Here is a 21,000-nt window from a genome sequence, read left to right on the forward strand (position 1 = left end):
TCTTCTCCTTATATACAGGAAGCAGACCATATCCCAAAGGCAGCTACTCAGCTGCTTGTGGTAGATCCCACCACGGAGTTGATTGCCAGTCTTATCATGGGGAATAACTACCACCAGCTGCCCAGCCACTCAACCAGGCCCAGCCAACCTGACACACAAACATAACTAGCACAACAACTGCCTCATAAGGTTTCCTGGGATGTAATTTCTATGGGAGTAGACAGCCAGGTCTTTTCTCCTATGAAACAGCTGGCGGGTTCAAACCATCAACTTTTCAGTGAGCAGCAGAGTGCTTTAACCAATTCAGTACTAGGGCTATGGTGGGGTCTCTAACAGTTACTTAATTGCTCTGAATTCCAATTTCTAAGCTTACCAAGGAGCACTGGTGGCAAAGTGCTTAAAGCATTCAGCTACTAACCAAAAGGTCAGTGGTTCTGACCTACCAGCCACTCTGAGGAAGAAAGATGTGACAGTCTGCTTCCATGAATATTCACAGCCTTGGAAACCCTACGGGGCAGTTCTACTCTGTGCTGTAGGGTTGCAATGAGTTAGAATTGACTCAATTGCAGCGGGTGGGTTTGGTTAGCTTACCAAGGTGATAATAGAACTTATACAAAAAGATTATTTCAAGAACCAAATTATACACATACACACATGTGTTAATTAAATAATATTTTAATGTTACAGATTTCATTTACCTCACTTTCTTGTACCTGCAGAAAGTTTAGCTGATTTTTTCACACACTGATTAACTGATCATTCTATGAGAGCTATGTGCACAGAATTTTGCCAAAACATTAGCAAACTTTTCACAATGCTAAAAATTACCATAAAAATAAAAGTAGAAAGAATGAAAATATTGCATTGGTTTTATTCGTACCCCTAAACTCTTATCAAACCTACAGAAACAGTGTTCTACAGATTTCTGTACCAAATGTTTAATGTTGTACAGACTGTTCTTCAAAGAAGCATAATCTAAATATATGGCTATATAGTGCAGTGAATTACATGGTATGGCTTTTCCAGCCATAGTCTTTGTAACTCCCACTGGATTACTGGGTGGGACCATACAAATATGGGTCAATTTGGCTGGGCAGCTGGGGGTAGTTATTCCCTACAATGAGGCTAGTAATTAACTCCATGGTGGAATTTGCCATGAGCAACTGAATAGCTGCTTTTAGACTCCTGATTGTTAAAGTCATCCACCTGGGGTATTTCTGTTGGTGCAGTACAAAGTAATCTTCTGGAAAAGTTTGCTCTCTCTCAGGTGTGTAGAACTCTGATGTTGGGATTGGTTAGTTTTGCCACTCTGCCAGGCTTAAAATGAGCCCTCCTAGAGGCAGAGGTGTCTCTCACTGCTGGCTGAGAGAGACACCCAGCTGAGAGACAGTGACAGTGGAACCAAGAGTATGGGACAGAGTGGCAAGCCTACCTGGCCCACAGAGGCAGAGGCCAGGCCACGAGGCCAAGGGCCATAGAGGTATGTTTAAGGGCATAGCAGAGAGGAGACTATCCTGATCGAGGAATTGTATCCTGAGTGCATTCCTGAACTTGAATTGTAGCCTGTTACTTCCCTAATAAACTCCATAATCTGTGAGTTCTGTGTGGCCAGTGCAGGAAATTATCAAACCCAGTAGAGAGGTAGTGGGTGCTGTAGGAGGGATAGTTGGTGTCAAAATTGGTAAGAGGGCTGGAAGGTGGTGGCATGTCTGGCCTCATAGAAACAGGCCTTGGGCTGCTGATGTTGATTCTGTCTTCCTCTGTAGACAGAGGAGGTCAAAAGATGACACCTCCTTGCCCCTTTAGCAGGTTATAAGTTATAAACTTCAAGAGAATCCACCCATTGGTGTTGAAAAAGCTGATAACATATAGGTGTATTTATATGTGTGTGTGTGTGTATGTATACACACCACATACATAACTCACATAATTTAAAGCTAATCCTGTGCAAATTATTTGGCACCTATTAATGAATGGACTGAACAAAAGGAATATGTTTCTGGCAGCCCATGCTATATTCAATATTCTTCATCAATATCATAATTCAAAGACATCAATTCTTCAGTCTTTCTTATTCACTGTCCAGCTTCTGTATGCACATGAAGTGACTGAAAACACCATGGTTTGGGTAGGGTTCATTGTAGTCCTCAAAGTAACATATTTGCTCTTTAACACTTTAAAGAGGTATTTTGCAGCAGATTTGATTAATGTAATACATCATTTGATTTCTTGACTGTTGCTTCCATGGGTGTTGATTGTGGATCCAAATAAAATGAAATCTTTGACAACTTAAACCTTTTCTCCATTTTCCATGAAGTTGCTTATTAATCCAGTGGTACAGATTTTTGTTTACTGTATGCTGAGGTCTATACAGAGGCTATACTCTAGTAATCTATACTGAAGGCTGTAGTCTTTGATCTTCATCAGTAAGTATTTCAAGTCCTCCATAGTGCCTAAGGCATTTGACTGCTAACCAGAAGGCTGGTGGTTCAAACCCACCAGCTACTCCTTGAAAGGAAGGTTGGGCAATCTACTTCTGTAGTGACACTGCCTCAGAAACCCAAGGAGGGGTCACAATGAGTCACATCTGACTCGATGGCAGTGAGTTTGGTTTGGTTCTTGGTTTGCTATCACCAAGCAAGGTTGTATCATCTGCATATTGCAGGTTGCTAATGAGTCTTCCTCCAATTCTGATGCCATGCTCTGCTTCAGATAGTCTAGCTTCTCGGATTTGCTTGGCATACAGACTGAGTAACTGCCTGGCAAATACCTTTTCTGATTTTAAACCATGCAGAATCCCCTTTTTCTGTTCCAGTGACTGTTTCTTGGTCTATGTTCAGGTTCCACATAAGCACAATTGAAAAAAAAAAAAAAAATCACCTCCCTCCCCCCACATTATTGAGTTGATTCTGACTCACAGCAAACCTACAAGACAGAGTAAAACTGCCCCATATCATTTCTAAGGCTGTAAATGTTTACAGAAACTGACAGCCTCACCTTTCTCCCACAGAGTAGCTGGTAGGTTCAAACTATCAACCTTTTGGTTGTTGTTTTTGTCATGTGCCTTCGAGTCAGACTCGACTCATAGTGACCCCTCCTTGGGTTTCCGAGGCCATATATGTTAACCACTGCACTACTAGAGCTCTTGTGCATAATTAAGTGTTCTGGAATTCCCATTTTTTGTAATGTTTTCCACAATTTGTTATGATCCACACATTTGAAAGCCTTTGCATAGTCAATAAAACACAGATAAACACCTTCTTTCTGTTATTTGCTGACATTAGCCAAGATCTATCTGACATCAACTTGATATCCCTTGTCCCAAGACCTTTTCTGGCAGTTGTTTGTTAATGTACTGCTACAACCATTTTTAAATTATCTTCAGCAAAATATTGCTTGTGTGTGATATTAATGATATCGTTTGATAATTTCTGAATTCTGTTGGATCACCTTTCTTTGGAACGGGCACAAATACGGATGTCTTTCAGCTAGTTGGCTAGTTAGCTGTCTTCCTTATGTCTTGGCATAGATTAAGTGAGCACTTCCAAAGTTTCATCCATTTGTTGAAACATCTCAGTTGGTATTCTGCCAATTCCTGGAGCTGTGTTTTTCACTGATGCCTTGAATTTAGTTTTGCCTTCTTCCTTCAATACTATCAATTCTTGAGCATATGCTACCCCCTAAAATGGTTGAAGGTGGAACAATTCTTCTTGGTACAATGACTCTGTGTATTCCTTCCATCCTCCTTTGATGCTTCCTGCTTTGTTCAATATTTTCCCCATGTTGTTGTTGTTGTTATGTGCCGTCGAGTTGGACCCAATTCACAGCGACCACTCCTTGGGTTTCTGAGGCAGTATCACTATGGAAGTAGATTGTCCCATCTTCCTTCCGAGGAGTCGCTGGTGGGTTTGAACCGCCAGCCTTCTGATTAGCAGTCAAGTACCTCAGGCATTATGCTACCAGAGCTCCTTTTGCCCATAGAATCCTTTGATATCGCCAAGATGAGGCTTGAATTTTGTCTTCAGTTATTTCAGCTTGAGAAATGCTGAGCATGTTCTTCCCTTTCAGTTCTCCAACTCCAGATCTTTGCACATTTCATTACAAAAGTTTGTTTTCTTGAGTTGCCCTTCGAAAACTTCTGCTCAACTCTTTCACTTCAACATTCCCTCCAGTTGCTTTAGTTGCTCTACATTCAAGAACATGTTTCAGAGTCTCTTCTGACATCTTTTTTTGTTTTTTTCTTTCTTTCCTGTTTTTTAATGACCTTTCGCTTTTCTTCACACATGATACACTTGATGTTATCCTGCAACTTGTCTGGTCTTCTGTCATCAGTGTTCAGTGCATCAAATCTATTCTTCAGATTTTCTCCATGTGCAGTTGGGACATACACAAAGGTCATACTTAGGCTTCAGTGGACTTGTTTTAATTTTCCTCAGCTTCAAGTTGAATTTGCGTAGGAGGGATTGATGGTCTGTTCTGCATTCGACCCCTGACCTTGTTCTGACTGATGATATTGATCTTTTCCATCATCTCTTTCCACAGATGCCATCGATTTGATTTCTATATATTACATTAGGTGAAGTCCACGTATATAGTTGCTTTTTTCATTGTTGAAAGGGTATTTGCAATGAATAGGTCTGTGGTCTTGCAAAATTCTATTATGTGATCTCCAGCATCCTTTCTATCATCAAGTCCATTATTTTCCAACTACCAGCCATTCTTGTTTCCAATTTTCACATTCCAGTCACCAGTAATTATCAATATACCTTGATTTATGTTTGATCAGTTTCAGACTGCAGAAGTTGGTAAAAATTTTCAATTTCTTCATCTTTGACATTAGTGATTGGTGCCTTCATTTGACTATTAGTCTTATTAATTGGTCTCCCTTGTAGGCTGATGGATATTATCCTATCACTGATGGTGTTGTACTTGAGGACAGATCTTGAAATGTTCTTTTTGATAATGAATGTGATGCCATTCCTTTTCAATTTGTCATTGTCAGCATTTACAGACCATAAACTAAGAGAAAGAGATATAAGCAACTTGCCTAACTGCATGGAAAAAGTATCAGAGCTGTGATTTGAACCCAGGCAGTACCCATGGCTGAAATGAAAACTAGTAAAAAGCTAACCTAGTACTTATCAAAATGAGAGTAACTGACTTCACGTAACAAGTTACTTTCATAATAAATATGAAAATTGTGGTTGATAGACTGGACTCATTTTATATACATGGAGGAAAACTTTGAAAGATTGTTAAAATATAAAGCAGTACTTGGGGAGCTAAAGGCAAAGTAAAACACTCAACCACCACAAAATCTAACATCTTCAGTTTAAAATGTGGTCCAAAAGAAAAAAGCAATTAAGAAATGGAGGTAGCAGAAAAGTACTAGAAAAACTGTGGTTCATATGTATATGTTGCTTAGTATATAATCCATCTTTTGAAGAAAATGGGAAGAAAGAGTAAGTGCCTATCGCAAGTAATTGTGGAATTGGGACTGGTTTTGTACCACTATTCTACTTAACTGGATTTTACCTATACAATAAGAATAATTATTAAAGAAATAACTATCAAATAGAACTAAATATTCTTATTCACAAAAAGAGAATACCTTAATGCATCTTTAGTTTTTGGCGATGTCAGGAATTCTGTCTGTACACCATTCATAACTTCTCTGTCTTCCATGTTCTGTGAGGAATCCTGTAGGGACACAAACCTGTAAGCATAGAGATACTACACATAATGAACTGAAAACTGGAATAAAATGCCTAAGCATGAGAGAGTAGGCAGTTGTACTCTGGATATGTGTAGTATGTTCCTATTTCTTTGAAGACTGGAAACAGGTGTTAACCTCTCCAGTGTTTTCAATGCTTTTTTCTCTCCTGTTTGGTTTCTGAAATACTTAAATGGGCCATTCACACAAGGTAGTACATTAAGAACTTTGGAATATATTATTTATCTGCTGCCATCAACTTGATTCCAACTTATAGAGACCTAACAGGACAAGGTACCACTGTCCCACAAGGTTTCCAAGGCTGTAAAGTTTTATGGATGCAGACTGACACATCTTTCTCCCCAGAGTGGCTGGTAGGTTGAATCACTAAACTTTTAGTTAGTAGCTGAGTGCTAAACCACTGCACAACCAGGAAAAACATCATTCAGATTCCTGTTACTCAACAGGACAGGACTCTTTTTTAATAGGAAAGGGGAACAGAATATGAAAGGGTAGATGCCACTGATGTATTAATTTCAATGCAATGTTATTTGCTTGTACCTTCCACGACACTAATATAAAGAAAGCAAAATCCATGAAAAAATGTTCTGTGGTAAGGTTATTTCTGTCAGAAGCATAACAAGAGTACTGTAGGAAGAAAAAAAAAATTGGACTTGTTACTTTACCATGAGATTTTGAGGATTTTTTTACCAGAGAGAAACTAAAATGAAACATTTAATTTCTGAAACTGTAAATGCTTTTCCACTGCAAAGATGTAAAAGGGCTAAAGAGGTTCTGTGCTTCCAGGACAGTAGTAAAATTGAATTTGATGTTACCCAGCCCAGTAGAGGAGAAGACGGATTCTAGATAGCAAGGCTGATTCATATTTTTATTTATGTAAGCTATCAGTTCTTTGCTAGGTCTTGAAATTGTATTTCAACACAGTAACTCTGCAGAAACATCACTCTTCCCACCACCAGACGTAGAGTCCCACCATCAAACCAGTACTTTTAGTTTTAGACTGTGGCTGCACTTTAAGAAAAAGCCTTATGGAAAAATACCCATTATCAATAGCCACACCAGTAAACAGAACATTTATGGATCTGAAAACATCATTTTAACAAAAAGGTAAAATAATATTAGAACTTATTAACTTATTAAGTTTATTAATATAAGAGCTTGAATACAAAAGAATTAATATTTCAATGAAAGCAAAACATAGCAGCCACTTAAGTAGTCTGTCTTAATGAATTCAGTGAAAAACAAAACTTAGACTAAGTAGCAACATTCTATGCAGGATTTGATAGTTTTGTGTCTATACTAGATTTTATTTTATTTTATTTTTTATTTTTCTTTTTCTCCTTTCCACAGGGATAAAGGGGGAAAATCCATTAGGTTAAAGAACACTTCACAGTTGAAGGCAGCAAATCTTAAACTATGAATGCTTTTGAAAGCTTCTGACCATTCATGTTGTTGTGAAGGGTTTGGCATATGCTTAGAGAGAACAGAAGAAAGGATGAGGCAGGTTAGAAAAATACTGAGGTGGAGAATTAAAAAAATGTATTTGCGACAATTGTACTTGTCAGGATATTTGATGTCTTCATTTACGCTATTTTTGATGTTATAAATAACAATGTTTTCTTCATTTCACCTTTGGATTTTTCATTGCTAGTGTACAGAAATACAATTTATATTGATATATTTATATTATATCCTGCAATCCTGGTGAATGTGTTTATTAGTTCTAGTAGTTTCTTTTGTTTATGGATTCTCCAGGATTTCTGTACCCATGGTCATGTCATTTGTGAACAGAAATAGTTTCACTTCTTCCTTTCCAATCTGGCCCTTAATTCCTTTTCTTGCCTTATCACCCCGGCTAGAACCTTCAGAACAATGTTGAATAGAAGTAGTAAGAGCAGATGTTCTTACGTTGTTCCTTCTCTCACATACAAAGAATTCAGCTTAAATAAGATGCTAGCTGTGAGTTTTTTGTAGGTAGCCTTTATCAGACTATGCTGTTGTTTCAATTCATCTCATAATATTTTCTAATTTCACTTGTTATTTCTCATTTACTCATGTATTATTTATTTAAATGTATTATTTATTTTCCACACATTTATGTATTGCCCAAATTTCCTTCTGTTACTGTTTTGTAGTATTAGGCCATTGTGACTGGAAAACACACTTTTTATTACTTCAATTCTATTCAACACATTGAGGCTTGTTTGACAGCCACACATATGGTCCATTCTGGGGCATGCTCCATGTACACTCGAGAAGAATGTATATGCCACTATCGTTATAGTTTTCTACCAATGTCTTTTAGGTATAGTTGATTTACGGTGTTTCCTGTTGATCTTATTTCCTTGTTGATCTTCTGCCTGGCTGTCCTATCCACTAGTGAAACAGGAGTACTGATGTCTCCAGCTATTACTGTTGAATTGTCTATTTCTCCTTTCAATTCTGCTAGTTTCCTTCATGTATCTCAAGACTCTGTTGTTAAGTGTTTATGTTTATGATTGTTTTATCTTCCTGATAATTTGGCTCTTTTATTACTATAAAATGTCTTCTTTGTCCCTAGCAACCATTTTTGTCTCAAACTTTATTTTGTCTCATATTAATATGGTCACTCCAATTCTGTTTTGATTATTGTTTGCATGATATATCGTTCTCATCCTTTTACAGACAATAGTTTGTGTTTTTGAATATAAAGTGTATCTCTGGCAGACAGCATATGCCTGGATTATTATTTAACTTGTTCTGCCAATCTCATATTTTTGACTGTTTAGTCGATCTACATTTGACGTATTTACCTGTAAAGTAGGATTATACCTGCATTTGCTATTTGTTTCTATATTTTATATCTTTTTTGTCCCACTGCCCCTCCTTTTCTCCTGCTTTTGTAATAAACAATCTAGTGATTGTCAACTTAATTTTAATTGCATACAAAAACTTTGTTCCTATGTAGCTCTGTTCCTTCTCCCTTGCTTTGTGTTACTACTGTTACACAAATTACATCTTTTTAGATTATGAGCTCATTTACACAGTTTTACAATGAATAGTTTGGGCAGAAGTAATTTAAATCAGAAAGAAGAGAGAAACGGAACAAACAAAAACGCACTTTATCCAGGACACGGAATTGTGTCACAAGGAAGCTGCACACAGACCAAGAGGCAGTCCTGAGAACAGAACACGAGGCACCACATGCTTTAAACCAGGAAGGTATGCCTCAGGGCTGCAGCCTTTCACTGTATGTATTCCGTTTGTACGCTAAGCAACTAATCAGAAAACCTGGCCTTTTTGAAGACAAGCACAGCATCGGGGTTGGAGAAGACTCATTAACAACCTGTGATACACAGATGACACAACCTTGCTTGCTGAAAGTGAAGACTGGAAGCACACAATGATGAAAGTCAAAGACTACAGCCTTCAGCATAGATTACACCTCAACATAAAGAAAACAAAGATCCTCACACCTGGACCCTTAAGCAACATAACGATAAATGCGGAAGAGTTCAAAGTTGCCAGGGATTTCATTTTACTTGGATCCACAAATGACACCTAGAGAAGAAACAGTCAAGATAAATGACTTATTGTGTTGGGCAAATGTGCTGCAAAAGACCTCTTTACAGCATTCCAGAGCAAAGATGTCACTTGAGGACTAAGGCATGTGATAGTTAAGGTTGTTGTCAAGTTGACTGGGCCTGGCTGAGTGGCTGGGAAGTTGGATGTAGTTATTGCCCGTGGTGAGACTGGCAATCAACTCTATCGTGGAAAGCGCCCTGAGCAGCTGAGTACCTGCTTTAGGGATGTGGTCTGTCTCCCATATATAAAGAGAAGTTTTGAGGAAGGTCTCCAGTTTTTTAGCACACTTGAACCCTACATGTATCTAAGTCGTGGTTCACCAGCCTGCCCTGCCCTGCCAATCTTGGGACATTTGGACTTCAATTAGCAGCCTGCCATGTTGTTTGGTAACATTGGGGCTGTGCCTTTTTACTTGTTGATCTTGGGATTGTAGCCTCAACAGCCAGCAGCTGTCTGAGTGAAGAAAAGCTTCCAGCTTCAGTGGGCCGGGAGCAGAAGGCAGAGCTGAAGCACAAGGCTTGTACCCAGCCCCTAGAGCCCAGCACTTTGAACTCATACTTGAAGCCTCTAACCTGTTAAGAGAATAAACTCTTGTTTGTTCAAGCCATCCTATTTGTGGCACATCCCTGTCAGAGTGGCACTAGGTAACCAAAACAAGGTGTGCCTGATTCAAGCCATTTTCAATAGCCTTATATATATGTGAAATCTGGACAGCGAATAAGGAAGACCTCAGAGGAACTGATGCCTTTGAATTATGGTGTTGGCAAAGAATATCAAATATCCCAGAATATAGAGTATGCCAGAAGAACTACTAGAAAGAAGTAAAGCCATGATGCTCCTTAGAAGCTAGAATAGCCAGACTTCATCTCTCATACTGTGATATGCAGATGACACAACCTTCCTTGCTGAAAGTGAAGAAGACTGGAAGCAGCAGCAGACAGGGCTGCTGGCTGGAACAGGTAAGGCAGGGAGAGTCCCCAGGTGGCAGGAAGCAGTGGCAGATAGGGTCAGCAGCCGGAACAAGCAGCGGAAAGCCCAGGAAGTGAGCATACTGGTTGGAAGAGCTAAGGGAGATGAACTTGTCTGTCAGTTTGTCGTATTGTGGTGGCTTGCATGTTGCTGTGAGACTGGAGGCTGTGCCAGGAGGGGTGCCCGTGGTGAACTGGTTTCGGTGGAGTGTCCACATTGAGACAGGCTTGGAAGAAGGAAGAGGCCATCCACTTCTCAAAGAATTGGCCAGGGAAAACCTTATGAGTAGTAGTGAAACACCGTCTGATATATTACTGGAAAAGTTTATGAATAGACCTTAAACATCATCCAATACAGTGCCAGAAGATGAGCCCCTCAGGGCAGAAGGCACTCAAAATATGACTGGGAAAGATCTGCCTCATCAGAGTAGAGCCTTCCTTAATGATATGGATAAAGTAGAGCTTTTGGAGCCTCCATTTGCTGAAGTGGTACAACTCAATATGAGAAGCAACAGTTGAAAACATCCATTGCTAATCACGACATGGAATGTTCAAAGTATGAATTGAGGAAAATTGGAAGTTGTCAAAAATGAAATGGAATGCATAAAGATTGATATCCTAGGCATTAGTGAGCTGAAATGGACTGATTTTGGCCATTTTGAATCGGTCAACCATATGATCTACTACGCCAAGAATGACAAATTGAAGAGGGATGGTGTGGCATTCATCATCACAAAGAATGTTTCAAGATCTATCCTGCAGTACAATGCTGTCAGTGATAGAATAATATCCATAAGCCTACAAGGCAGGCCAGTTAATACTACTACTATTCAAACTTACTCACCAACCACCAAAACAAAAGGTGAGGAAATTGAAGATTTTTACTAACTTCTACAATCTGAAATTGAGCAAACATGCAATCAAGATGTGCTAATTATCACTGGTGATTGGAATGGAGAAGTTGGAAACAAAGAAGAATCACCAGTAGTTGGAAAATTTGATCTTGGACATAGAAATGACACTGGAGATCACATGATAGAATTTTGAAAGACCAATGACTTATTCATTTCTTAATAACACAAATGGCAGCTATACATGTGGATTTTGCCAGCTGGAGCACACAGGAATCAGACTGACTACATCTGTGGCAAGAGATGATGCAGAAGCTCAATGTCTTCAGCCAAAACGAGGCCAAGAGCTGACTGTGGAACAGAACATCAACTACTCATATCCAAGTTCAAGTTGAGGTTGAAGACAATTAAAACAAGTCCACAAGAGCCAAAATATGACCTTGATTATATCCCTCCTGAATTTAGAGACATCTAAAGAACAGATTTGATGCATTGAACACCAATGACTGAAAACCAGAGGAATTGTGGGATGACATCAAGAACATCATCCGTGAAGAAAGCAAGAGGTCATTAAAAAGACAGGAAGGGGAGAAAGGACCAAAATGGATGTTAGAAGAGACTCTGAAACTTGCCCTTGGACAGAGAGGAGCTAAAGTGGGTGGGAGAATCAACAGAATAAAAGCTGAATATTTTGAATAGCAGCTCGAGAAGAGGAAGTCAATCATTATCATAAAATGTGAAAAGACGTGGAGTTGGAAAGCCAAAAGGGAAGAACATGCTCAGCATTTCTCAAGCTGAAAGAATTGAGGGAAAAAATTAAGCCTCAAGTTGCAATACTGAAAGAGTCTATGGGCAATATATTGAATGCCGGAAACATCAAAAGAAGATGGAAAGAATACATGGAGTCACTGTATCCAAAGGAATTGGTCGATGTTCATCCATTTCAGGAGGTAGCATATAATCAAGAACCAATGGTTCTGAAAGAAGAAGTCGAAGCAGCACTGAAGGAAGTGGCAAAAAAACAAGGCTCCAGGAACTGATGGAATACCCATTGAGATGTTTCAACAAACTGATGCTGCATTGGAGGCACTCACTCGGCTATGCCGAGAGATTTGGAAGACAGCTACCTGGCCAACTGACTGGAAGAGATCCATATTTGTACCCATTCCAAAGAAAGGTGATCCTACAGAATGTGGAAATTATTGAACAATGTCATCACACATTAATTCCAAGAGAGTAACACATCCTAACTCCGTGGGGAGATGAAGAGGCTCCATATTTGGTATTTTTCCTGGACTCTGCTTTATGTGCTGCTTCTATTGGCTGATTTTAACTTTTATCTTTTCCCTGTAATGACCAATAACTCTGATTACAATAGCTTTCAGCAAATATTATAACCCCTTCTAGTGAATTACTGAGCCAAAGGTCATTTTGGAAACCTTACTGTGGTGATTAAGGTTATGTGTCAACATGGCTGGGCCTGGTTTTGAGTGGCTGGGCAGCTGGATGTAGTATTTCCCATGATGATACTGGTAAACAATTCCATGGTGGAATGTACTGTGAGCAGCTGAGTAGTTCTTAGCAATGTGGTCTCCTCCTAGCATATAAGGAAAAGCTTTAGGAATGGTCTGTAGCTTTTGGCACACTTAAATCCTGCATGTCGCTAAGTCGTTGTTCAGCACCCTGCCATGTTGTCTGCTGATCTTGGGACTCTTAACGGACTTGAATCAATGGCATGCTGTGTGCTTTGGTAATATCGGGACCGTGCCTTTTTACTTGTCAACCTCGGGTTTGTCAGCCTCAGCAGCCAACAGATGCCTGGGTGAAGAAACCCACCAGCTTCAGTGGGCCAGGAGAAAGAGGTAGAGCTAAAGCCCAAGATCGAGGGGCTTTCACTCAGCCCCTAGAGCCTGGCACTTTGAACTTGGACTTCTGGCCTCCAAACTGTAAGAGAATAAACTCCTGTGAGTTAAAAGCCATCCACTTATGGTATTTCTGGTAGAGCAGCATGAAGTAACCAAAACACCTACCAAACTTGCAGTTGGTGTCAGAAGTGAGGGCAGTCTTTGAGATAGTGCTTTTTTGCTGATTCAGCTCTCACACCAAACTACTTATATTTTCCTACTGCATACATTTCTCTGAAAAAATCTAGCATATATAACTATTTCTTAGTTATCCATGCTAATGAGGGATCTGGCAGGACAGACACATGCACAAATATAAGTGGCAGTTCATTAAAAGAAATTATTTATATCTGGCTTTATAAATCTGCACAGATATCAAAATCCCCAGGAAGTCAAAGAAAAAATAATTAGAATATTTGCTACAAAGGTTTAAATATATATTTTGCCTTTTTGCTTCCTCTCCAAGTAGAACTTTCTTTATCCGTTTGCCAAGGAAGGAAGATAACACACTTTCTGGTTCAAATCAACACTCCACAAGGTTAAATAATTTACTTCTTCTAGTTCTAGTTACATGGTAAGTAAAGATTGTATTTATGTCAACAAACTACTTAATACGCCAAGTATATGAAAATGTCAATTAGAATTTGAAAGCAATATTGGGCCAATTTCAATGCGATAATATGCTCAAGGATAATTCTGAATTGACTACAGTTTGAGAGCAATCATGTCAGTAAAAACAGAATTAAAAAGAATACACACATTCACAGACTTACATGTTCTAAAACAAGAATTTGAATGTATTAGAAGTATCACCAAAAACACTCTGCCGTTTTGCAGCTATCATAAAGGGTTGTAACTATGGCTTATCAACTCAAATAATGGGCAATATCTGTCACCTGGTAAAATCTTTTCTGTATATTGCAATATATATATTGCATTCTGCAGGGATGGGGCAAGCAGACAGAAGCTTAGGGCATCCTACAAGGTTACAAAGCCAACTCAAATTTGACCTCAATACTACTCTAAGAGCACAGTGTTTCAAGACTTATGGACAAAGGCAGCTCATTTATTAACAGAATACCTTAAATCACTTTTTCCAAAAATTGCAAAATAATTGACAAGCAGCAATTTAAGAGTACTTAGGCTTTTACTTTACTAAATTACATGGTGAAATGTAGAGTCACACCTATCCAGAAATATTTATTTCATCATAGCTTATTTAAGTAACTTTGAGAGAAATCTGTAAAATAATGACTTTTTAATTTGGATGTAAGGAGCAAAAATAATCCTGATTATGAAGAACTAGAGATGTAAGAAAAGATGTTGAACAACCACGATAAGAAATATTAATTAATATTAATGTTAACTTAAATTGAGGGATGTCATCAGCTGCATAAGTGATAAGAGCACAGAACCATTTCAAAATTTACTTTTGCTTCTCTTCTGGCCCACACCACAATGCTCTTCTCTCTAATAGAGTTCAGCAGGAGGTCAAGTCTTGTCAACTGGGCAGAGGCCTTACAGAAGTTTGTCCTCTACCTCTTGGATCAGAGCAGGAAACTATCATATGTGGCTTTCACAACAGACAAGTTTAATTACTACAATTTTTAAAAAGTGAACATTTTTAGCAACACTTTCAGGATGACGGGTGCACTTCTGACAGCCAGAATGAGTTCGATTTAAACATCACCGCACTATTTTTAGCTTTAAAATCAACACTTACATAAATATTCCCAAACCAATTAGCAGCAGCTGGAAAGTAAAGGTGTTTACATTTAGTTAGCACCAGCACTAACAACTGTGAGCGAGCGCTCACAAGCTGCATGAGAAGGCTGAGCACCAAGCAGGCACTCCCCTCTCTCCAGGGGTGACGGTGGTGTTGGCACCAGGCTATCATTTCATATTTCACAGTTGGTGGAAGTCACTGATTTCATACCGGAGCATGTATCACATGAAACACCATCACACTACCCATCCCCCAAAGAAACTTAATACTCTTGATAAATTTCTTTTTAGAAGAAAAGGCTACCTAAATTCCCATTGCTTTTCCTTGTTCAAGCACAGCTACAAAGGGGAAGAAGACAAGTCTTAAAGCTGTTTTTCCTTGCTGATGGAGTCCCTGAGTGATGCAATGGATTGACAGGCCTGGCTGTTAAGCAAAACGTTGACAATTGGAGTCCACGGGAGGTGAATGAGAAGAAAGGCCTGGTGATCTACTGAAATAGAAACCGCTGAAAACCCCAGGAGCACAGTTCTACTCTGACACACTCGGGGTTTCCATGAGTCAGAATCAACTCAGTGGCACCTGTTTTTGTTTTTACTTTTTCATTGCTCAGAGAAAACTAAAATAAGTGTCCTGTTTTACAAAGAATCACATCTTTTTTACTTATAAACTCATTGCCATTGAGTCAATTCTGACTCCTAATGACCCTGCAGGACACAAGAGAGCTGCTCTGTAGAGTTTTCAATGCTGTAATCATTATGGAAGCAGACTGTCACATCTTTCTCCCACAGAGTGGCTGGTGGGTTAGAACTGCTGATCTTCCAGTTAGCAACCAAGTGCTTAACCACTGAGCCAGCAGGGCTCCTCCTTTTTACTTATTGGTGATAGGGCTTTGGTTTATTTTTTCCCCCTCCACTGGGATTTAGCTACATTTAAAACCACATCATTTTAACTGCACTTGAGTTCTGTTTCAAAAGCTCAGGTGTATTTTAAAATAAGATTTGCATTTTGAAAAGTCAACTACAAGTTTCTTCTGAAAGGGCACATCAATTTTAGAATGAAGAGTAATAGAAATATTATACAGAGGAGATTTGAACATCAGGTTATGTGTCTAGAGTTCATATATAAACAATGTAAATTTTAAAATAATTCTGGGTGTAATTTCAGAATGGTTATTATTACTTTTTAGAATAAAAGACTTTGCTAAGTAAAACATATTGTATTTAATAACCACATATATGAAATTAGCATGCAATTTGGTAGGGAAGGAATGTTGTTATTCACGCTTGACCTAATATAAACTCTTCATGCTTTGAGCAATATCTTACCATAGGAAACATCTCAGTTGCTTTCATAGATCCATCCTTAAAATATGTTAGCCTCAGCAGTTTAACACACCCATAACTTATTTTACATGTCTGTGTGAGAGAGATTAGATTGTATACTTATGTACCTAGAAATTGGCAAGACAACTAAAGATTTGAAAAGTGCTAATTTACACATTGATGAAAACAATAGGCCATATTTTATTCATTATTACTTCTATTGAAACAGTAGTTCTCAAACTTGAGGGGACCAGAGTCCCCTGGAGCTTTCAGAACGCACCAACTGTTGGGTCCCACCACTGACGTTCTGATGCAGTCAATTCAGGAAGTGGCTTAAGAGTTTTCATTTCAAAAATTTCCCAGACGCTATGAGTCCAGGAAGAACACTTTGAAAAATGTTGCTTTAGAGTAGCTAGTGCATGATAAGTAGACTTAGGCAAAATTCATAACAGTATTATGTCCTTAGATAAGTGGTGCTGATGGTACTGGTCTAGCCCACTCCTTTTATAGCTACAGAAACTAAGAGGCTGAGAGGAAAAGTAACTATCTCTTTTGTACATATGGTGATAATGACAAAAAAACAGTATCTAGGATTCCTGATTCTCAATTCATGCTTTTTTAATTGCAGCATGCTAAAGACTTGCTGACTTAATGAATGGAGACCTCATCACTGATTTTCTAGACATTTCTTTCCTCTAAAGACATTATCAAAATATAACTTGCATATAATTTGCCTTTTTTCAGAGACCTCAAAATATTTCACATATAATTAAATGTGTACTTAAAAAAATTCTAGATCATTTCTTGCCCTTCCTATCCAAACTTTATAAATGGAAGTATTCAAGAGCAAAAGATTAATGTCTTGTCTTAAGTGAAACTGAAGGTCAAAGAAAGAATCAAAATATCTTAGCATGATGTCTCCTAACATTTAAGTTTGAACGCAAACATGTGAAATTTATTTACTTTATATTGATTTTTTGTTATTGATTTTAAGAAAACTAAAGGAAAAAAATACAATATTATGAAATATTAAGGAGATGATTTGAAACAGTTAGTTCAAACGACTAAAGGATCACATGAACTCCAACCTCCATGAGCCTGAGACCAGAAGAACCAGATGGTACCTGATACCCCTGCTTCCTTACCATTCTGAAAAGGATCTCAACAGAAGGTCCTGGATAGAACGGGAGAAAAATGTGGAACAAAACTCAAATTCATAAAAAGTAGATTTCCTGGCCGACTAGAGATTGGTGGAACCCCTGAGATCATGGCCCTTAGGCAACCTTCAAGTCTGGAACTCATCCCCATGTCTCAACAGTTAGCCAAACAATAGGCAGGCCTTTAAAACGAACAATGACACCAGGGAGCCATACACTCCTTAGAACAATCAACCTACAAGATTAAAAGGGCAACATTTGTCCAGGGATAAAGCTCAGACAGGAAGGGATAGGAAAGAAGGATGAACAGACAGTAGGACAGCTGTTACATTGCAGGGAATGCAGTCAACCTCACAAAACAAAATGTATAGGAACAGTTGAATGGCAAACCAATTGCTCTGTAAACTCAAATCACAATAAAAAGTTATAAAAAATAAATATAAATTAAAAAAAGGAGATGATTAGCTGGAAAACGATCAAATATTTTATTATACTAGAGACTGTGTTCTAATAACTGCATTTTTAAAACTTATTTTAAGAACACAATTGTTGTTGTTAGGTGCCATCGAGTCATCTTGGACTCATAGCAACCCTATGTACAACAGAACAAAACACTGCCCAGTCCTGCACCAACCTCACAATCCTTGCTATACCTGAGCCCATGTTGCAGCCACTGTGTCAACCCACCTTGTTGAAGGCCTTCCCCCTTTTCATTGACCCTCCACTTTACCAAGCATGATATCCTTCTTCAGGGAATGGTCCCTTCTGACAACATTACCAAAGTAGGTGAGACGGAGTCTGGCCATTCTTGCTTCCAAGGAGCAGTTTGGCTGCACTTCCTCCAGGACAGATTTGTTAGTTCTTTTGGCAGTCCATGGTTCTTTCAGTATTCTTCACCAGCACCACAACTCAAAAGCATCAACTCGTCTTTGGTCTTCCTTATTCCTTGTCCAGCTCTCACATGCATATGAAGCTATTGAAAATATCTTGACTTGGGTTAGATGTACCTAAGTCTTCAAAGAGACATCTTTGCTCTTCAACACCTAAAAGAGGTCTTTTGCAGCAGATTTGTCCAATGCAATGCGTCTTTTGATATCTTGGCTGCTGTTTCCATTGGTGTTGATTGTGGAATCAAGTAATGTGAATTCTTTGACAACTTCAATATTTTCTCCATCCACCATGAAGCTGTTTATTGGACCAGTCTTGAGGACTTTTGTTTTCTTTATATTGAGGTGTAATCCATACTGCAGACTGTACTCTTTAATCTTCATCAATAAGTGCTTAAAGTCATCCTCACTTTCAGAAAGCAAAATTGTGTTATTAGTGTATTGCAGGTTGTTAATGAGTTTTCCTCCAATCCTGATACCACATTTTTCTTCACATAGTCCAGCTTCTTGGATTATTTTCTCAGCATATAGACCAAAAGTATGGTGAAAGGATACAACCCTGATGCACTCTCTTCCTGATTTTTAAACCAGGCAGTATCTAACACAAGTAGACCATAAACACTATGCTAATCTTAAAAGCAGGTGAAAGGATTAACATTAATTACTCACTGTTGTTGAGTCAGATCTGACTCATAATGACCCCGCCTTGGGTTTCTGAGGCAGTATCATTATAGTAGATTGCCCAACCTTCCTTCCAAGGAGTTGCTGGTGGGTTTGAATCACCAGCCTTGTAGTTAAGTGCTTTAGGCACTATGCCACCAGAGCTGCGTATCTCAAAACTTTTTTGTATACACATACACACACTGTTAAGCCAAGAGTATATGTTAACTTAATACATATGGAGTGAAACTGGAATGAGTTTAAACAACTTTGGACTTTTTAAATACTAAAACTAAAAGTCAACACCTTGTACTTGACTGTTTTCCCAGGGATCATGCAGTTGTAGATTATGGCCTACACACATTCATCCTCAACATATTCGTGCATGGTCACATGTTCTCTTCATCTGGTTTGTATCCAAGAGATAATGAATGATTTTAATAGCATCAGAGCAGAAAGCAAAGTTAAAAGGAAAAAAAAAAATCAATAGTAGAAAAATAAGCTCTGGTCTAATATAAAGAAAACTAGGTTCCAAGAGAAGTTCTGTCATTCCTTTTCCAGGTAAACAGACACCTAATCTCCTGACCCTCAATTTTATTATCTGTAAAATGGGTGGTAAGACATTTAAAGAATTCCTAAGGTCTATTCTAGGTTTGGAAATGTCATAGTACTTAGTGAAATTATACCAAATAGTAAGGCAGGTAAACTCTCACTGAAGAAATATACATATAGAAATTCTCCAACAAATAATTTAAGGTGTAATTATTGATTTTAACAAACATTTTCTTGGAAAATATCCCTTGAGAAGCAAAGTCTCATAGCATGTATTATTTTTACTTTTTTTAACATTCTGATTTCTATATAACTTTTGATGCACAAATTTATAGCATGAGGCAACATACAATTGAAATAAAACTAAAACTTTGCCTACATATCCCTTTTTATTTTTAATTTCCTATGATCTTTCCTTGAATATTTCCTTTCCTCTGTAGTGCCAATAATTAGCACAGTTAGAATTCACTGTGAAGATCAGCCAGGGTTATGGTTTAAAATTGACAAAAGAAATGTAAACAATAACTTAAAAAATAATGCATACTCAATACACATTTTGTCTGCTGGCTTTTTATTTATTTATTAGGTTTTTCTTTCTTTCTTTTTTTTCCCCACTCCGGTTTTCTTTTGCTTGTTTGTTTTTGTAGAAATGTATAAAATAGTCTTGACTAAACCTGTTACCAGGTGGTCAAAACCATAGTGAGTTAAAAATACTGGTTTATTTGTGAGATCTGAATGAACTAGACCCATTGATCAGTCTCATCAAGGTTTCAAAAGTAAAAATCGCTATTGAGATCATGATCAGCATTTCATTAGCTCCTTTAAATTTACAGCATAAGGCCCACCCACTTCAATGGGTATGATGCTTCTCTCACAAATATATTCAACGAAAGGTTGCTTTAAAATCTTTAAAATTACGGAAAGTTCAAAAGTTCAACAAGGCATTTCTGCAACCCGTATTTTAATGTTCATTATTTCCTACACATATTTGAATAACACATTTCAAAGAATGTGAAAAAGAAAAGTAGGAAACATAATGTAACTTTTTTTTTTTTCCAAACAAAGGCTGATACACACAATGAAAGATGTTCCTAATCAACAGTTTGATTGATAATTGGATTATTTCTCCCACCCAGTTATAGTTATTTTTTTCTTAGTTCTTTTATAGCATTCAAACTACTTGAGTCCAATGCTTAAGTGCACTAAGATAATAATGTCCATTAATAAAAGGGTGAAATATTGAAGAACTCAGCATTCTCCCACAGGCGTCTGCTTCAGACCATGCTCCTACCATAAAATATGATCAAAGGTATTGTAAATATCTACTTCTCTTTCACTTAATCTCAAACTATTCGATCTTCTCAAATATTTAGAATTCATAACTTTCAAAATGGACAGTTTAATGGCACTAGGGTCTAATTTACTACTACAAATTATCACCTAAAGCTAGTAAATATAAAAAGACTTGAAGAAGTCAGGGTAATTCAACAATTACAAAAAATTCTGCCTTAACAGCTTTCATCTTGCTGGCTGAAATGTGTTTCAATCAAGTTTGACTCTAGTTAAGATACCATATATACAGTGAAGTTGTTGTTGTTGTTGTTATGTGCCGTCGAGTCGGCCCCGACTCATAGCGACCCCTCCTTGGGTTTCCGAGGCAGTATCACTACGGAAG

At 38.0% G+C, this 21,000-nt stretch overlaps 1 protein-coding gene across 1 annotated transcript in view; it reads right to left on the reverse strand.

Annotated features, from left to right (window-relative positions):
• Positions 1–21,000, reverse strand: part of PARD3B (par-3 family cell polarity regulator beta) — a 1,522,095-nt gene that overhangs the window by 680,220 nt on the left and 820,875 nt on the right. Inside the window, exon 5 of the mRNA XM_042783151.1 lies at positions 5,612–5,700. Coding sequence (XP_042639085.1) covers positions 5,612–5,700 — 89 coding nt within the window. The remainder of the gene's footprint in view (positions 1–5,611; positions 5,701–21,000) is intronic.

Source organism: Orycteropus afer, unplaced genomic scaffold, assembly GCF_000298275.1.
Source record: "Orycteropus afer afer isolate SDZICR_OR568_19922 unplaced genomic scaffold, OryAfe1.0 scaffold00002, whole genome shotgun sequence".
Lineage (NCBI taxonomy): Eukaryota > Metazoa > Chordata > Mammalia > Tubulidentata > Orycteropodidae > Orycteropus > Orycteropus afer.